We start from the raw sequence: 4,469 nt of genomic DNA on the forward strand, positions 1-4,469 counted from the left end.
TCGTGTCCTAGGCCATAGAGGGATATGTGCGCCTTCGTGGCCCGCGTCTTTGTGACCTTAAGACTTTGCGCCAACAATTTAACCGCCGAAGTAAATCTCATTTTTCTGATCCATCTTCCTTTAATCATTTACTAATACCTTGCAAATAAAATTCCATACCTTTATTTGGAAAGACTGCATTTAGGGTGTTCTTAGAGTAGAGAACAACTAAATTTCCAACTAATGATATAATCTCTATTCACCCCCATCTAGATGCAATACTAGATCCTTCAATAATATTTACACATTTCTCGTTCGTAATGGATCACGAGCATACAACATAGTAACCACTAAAATATAGAGGAAAATTAATCAACTTGATCCCAACAACCGAGGTTTGTAGAGTTGTTCCAGGTGAAGCGGTCATCATCAACGGCTAAGCTTGGGATCCAGTAAATAGCATCACTTGTTGGAATAGCCAATGCAGAATCTAAGGAGTTATTGCTATTAGTCACCATCGCAACACTAGAGGTTGCTGTTCTAGAACCCACCCTGTCTAGATACTCGGCATTTTGAGACCCCGAGCTGATCATGCTTTCATTACTCGCCGGTGTGCATGACGAACTAGGCTTTTCCTCAGGGAATGACGTCAAACCTTCATATGCAGCAAGTGTCATCTCATTTGCCACCACTTCCTCCAATTGATCCCATTGCTCATATGCCATGGAGGCCAATTGGTTCACTTGGGCCTGCAGTTAAGAACAAGGCAAAGCTAAGTGATGACCAAGTCCATATTGCCACAAACTACTTTACGGATGATGTACCTTATGTTCCTGGTGTAGTTGTTGCAAAGAGCATGTCTGGTCTCCAATTCTGGCTGCCAAAATCTCTCCTATGGGGCTGAATATAACATCACACCCTTCAGATTTGAAAACATAACATTTCCCTCCCATACTACACGTTTTTGCATGATTGAGTGTTGTTCTCCATTGCCGATCTGACATGCCAACGAGCTGAAAATTTGGAACAGATTATAAAAAGAACAATACTATGAAATGTAGTATCTGTATAGTTAAAAATATGATGCTTACGTTTTTTAGCTTATCAGGATCTATCGTGTGAAGTTTCAAGAAGTCCTGGACATTCTTGATCCCCTCGGACTCCAGTCTCTTATCAATTGGCCCATCTTTTCCGATGTTTTTGAGCCTCCATATATTGTCGGAAAGGATTGGAGGGTAATGCTTCTTGTACACTAGTAAACAAGGTAAATGCATTTTAATGTAGTGTTTACTATTACTCCACATATGTACATCCTAGGGAATATGATATGGCGGAACTCACAGAAAGGCTACGTGTAGTCATGAAACTGACGTTCAACATAAACCTAATCTTAAAGATTGGCTAACCAAGAGAATCATACTTACATTCGCCACGATGATCTTTCACTGTGAAGCTTTCACTCAATGCCTCTTGAATCCTTGGCCCATAATAGCTAGTTGCCATGACGCGCACACCAATTCGGAACCTCCTACTCCTTATCCAACTTGAATTGTCAGTGAAAGCCACATCCTCTATAACAGCCACTCCTTGATTGTTCATTGCTACATTGAGTGTACTACCCACAAGCAGTGGTCTCCTACCCTCTCTGGCCTTCATGATTGCAGCGTTGAACTGATCATTTGTCCACACCATGTCGTCTTCACATCTGAAGTCACCATCTAGGACAAGTACCTCTAGCTTCATTGTTGAAGAGCCTTGGTTAGTGTTTGTTTCTGTGATACGATGGTTGGTTCTAGTATCTATAAGCCAGATTTCAATGGCGTTCTTTGCGGCATCAACTAGCTTGTTGTTGGTGAAGATCGGTAGCATGAGCTTCTTTGCAAAGGAAAGCTTCAACCTAGGCGGAACATCGACTTGTTGGATGGGTGAAGGAAGAGACCTGATGAATGATGGTTGATTTTATCATATAGATATTGCAACCCAATACCACTGAATTTTTTTATGGAACTAGTACATGCATATAATTAATCTTGCTGAAAACTTTTTTCATCGTCAAACATTTTTTTCCAATGTGCGAACTCAAAAAGTAATAGAGTGTTGCTTCTTAATATGTGATGTTTCAAAAAAAAAACTCAATGGTGTTAAATTAAGAGAGCTCTATGAATATGTTGCAACCTATTACTATGTAGAATATGGCTGCATGTATTGACTGTAAAAATAGTGTGAACAAAGGACATACTGTGTCAAGAATGACAGTATATTGTGTAAAAAAAAGACAGTATATGAACTAAGCAACTGAATACTAGTAGCTCACGATGTAATTAAAGACAGTAAATGTATTATACCTGTATGGTAAGTGATCACGCTGATAAAAGATGTTCTGAATTTCCTCCCGTACCTAAATGTTAACATGAAATAGACACTTAAACATTGCAGTCTAAGCTACTGACGACCGATACTACAACTTAAGGAAACGAAATACATCAGAAATTTGCGAATTCATAAGCAGTTGCTCGCATAAATATGATCAATATTTGTGTAAATGGACTGAATATTTTTGTTATCAGTCATGCAAGAGTGTATGCACCCTAGCTCTTTTCATGCTACCGTGCACTACAGCATATTATGAACAAGCTGAGGCTGAACACAATTTTTCTACTTCTTGGCGGACCTTTTTCTATCTTATTCTTCCTACACTTCCTATAGTGGTGTGTACTTCTCGGTGAACTTGTTTGTCATTTTTCTCTGCACTTCTGTGCGTGGTGTGTACACTCTTTCCGTGATCAAAGATCTGTACCCCCCCAATTCCACACTTCCAATACCAGAACGTCCGCAAGTTGCAGTATGTACTTTGCCACTAATATAACAATCTTACTTCTCTACCAAAATTTTGCACGTGCGTGCATGACTTTCTTTTCACTTGAGTCTTGTACAAAATATTTCGCATCTCTTTCGGATATGTTAAGTTACAAATATCATGATCCCAAGATAGTTTGACCATACTGTTATTCCTCCCCTTGTAGTAACAATTCAACTATTAACGGGCATCCAAAAATTTGGTGGTTTGTTGTGATTTGTGTTTGCACCTACACCATGGAATCTAGCTCACTGGAGTAACTAATCTTTATTTTGTCAAAATTTATTGTTACACCTATCCCTTTTAGAAAAGTGATAGGAATTCGCTATTTCGGAAAATTATCATAATATCAAACGGAGCTATAGAAGATTTAATTAATATCTATGCCATATGTAGAAGTTGATTTAGTGCGTTATTTGATTCTTCAAGAAAAAGTAGGCTAAACAAAGTGAGAACTAAATACATATAGGGTTCTGAATCTTACCACCCTACGAATAACTGGTTCCAAACCAAACACAATTTGTTGGATAGTGTCTGCTGTGACGGCTCTTCTGACGACGCTGCAAAGATGGTCCGGAAAAACTAAAGTAAATATGAAGTTCTTATTTTTTGGGGAAAAAGGCATATACAAAGTTAATTAGCTATCTGGAAAAACACACGTGCAAGCCTGGCATATGGATATGTAGAACGTCTGCGCGTAGAGCATATCATTGGCAACTAAGCTATAAAGTTAATTAAGACAGAGATCTTAGATGGGTTACAACTCTTACTACTACAAACTAGCTTGGGTTTGAGTGAATCTAAAATCGGATTTCATCAGTTTTACAAGAGTTGATGCATGAGATAATGATTAATACATGTAGCTATGATATAAGCTCATGTAGTATTTTCATCTCTTGACCGAAAGATTCTGTTATTAATAACAGGTATCGATTCAGCAAATAAAAGGGGAACAATCGGCTGATCAAATCTCTCGTCACCCGCAAAAAAAATATATCAAATTAATCTATCGTTAATATATGCAGTTGGGTCGATCCAAAGGAAGCAAGGAACAAACACATATGTAGTTGCTAGCTAAAAGAAAGAAGTCAAGCCACCAAATATATAGCTAGGTCAAGTAAACTGAAAATCATTTCAAAACACGACGATAGAGTCGAGTGAAGAGACTAACGATCTGAAGGAGACTGGGGTGGCCGGCCGTATCCGCCTCGCGCCGTGCCGTTGCTGATGATCGTCCCCTCCGCTGCCCTGCTCGTCGTCTTCTTCCCCCCGCGGCCTTCGCACAGACATCTTAGTCTAGATCTCTAACGATCAAAAGAGGGAAACCACCAGGAAGAGCCGAAGAGCTAGGAGATGAAGCTGGCTGCTAGCTAGATGCAGGTAGAAAGCAGGGAGAGAGAAGCATGAAGGAGGCGCCAGAGGCATGGGATGCTCGAAAGGAATGCAGCCTGAAGCCGTATATATAGTGCTGGCCAGCCAGGTCCACGTAGAGAAATTGCTGCGAGCTTTTGTCGTCGACATAAAATAAAACAATTGCGGTGCCAGACGACGACAGAATGCGCCTCGCAGGCTCCGGGAAGGTGGCCGGAAGCCATAGCTAAGCTAGTAGCGCATCGCACTGTTCATCATGTGT

The 4,469-nt window shown here is 40.1% G+C and overlaps 1 protein-coding gene across 1 annotated transcript; it reads right to left on the reverse strand.

Annotated features, from left to right (window-relative positions):
- Window positions 1-268: 268 nt before the first annotated feature.
- Window positions 269-4,257, reverse strand: LOC123130290 (protein SAR DEFICIENT 1). The gene is made up of 7 exons (XM_044550221.1): window positions 4,008-4,257; window positions 3,321-3,396; window positions 2,325-2,377; window positions 1,404-1,918; window positions 1,071-1,231; window positions 804-992; window positions 269-728 (listed from the first exon to the last, which is right to left on the reverse strand). The coding sequence occupies exons 1-7, from the start codon at window positions 4,124-4,126 to the stop codon at window positions 348-350; spliced, it is 1,494 nt and encodes a 497-aa protein (XP_044406156.1). The 5' UTR covers window positions 4,127-4,257; the 3' UTR covers window positions 269-347.
- Window positions 4,258-4,469: the final 212 nt, after the last annotated feature.

The sequence above is a fragment of the Triticum aestivum genome, chromosome 6A (genome assembly GCF_018294505.1).
Source record: "Triticum aestivum cultivar Chinese Spring chromosome 6A, IWGSC CS RefSeq v2.1, whole genome shotgun sequence".
In the NCBI taxonomy this organism is placed as follows: domain Eukaryota; kingdom Viridiplantae; phylum Streptophyta; class Magnoliopsida; order Poales; family Poaceae; genus Triticum; species Triticum aestivum.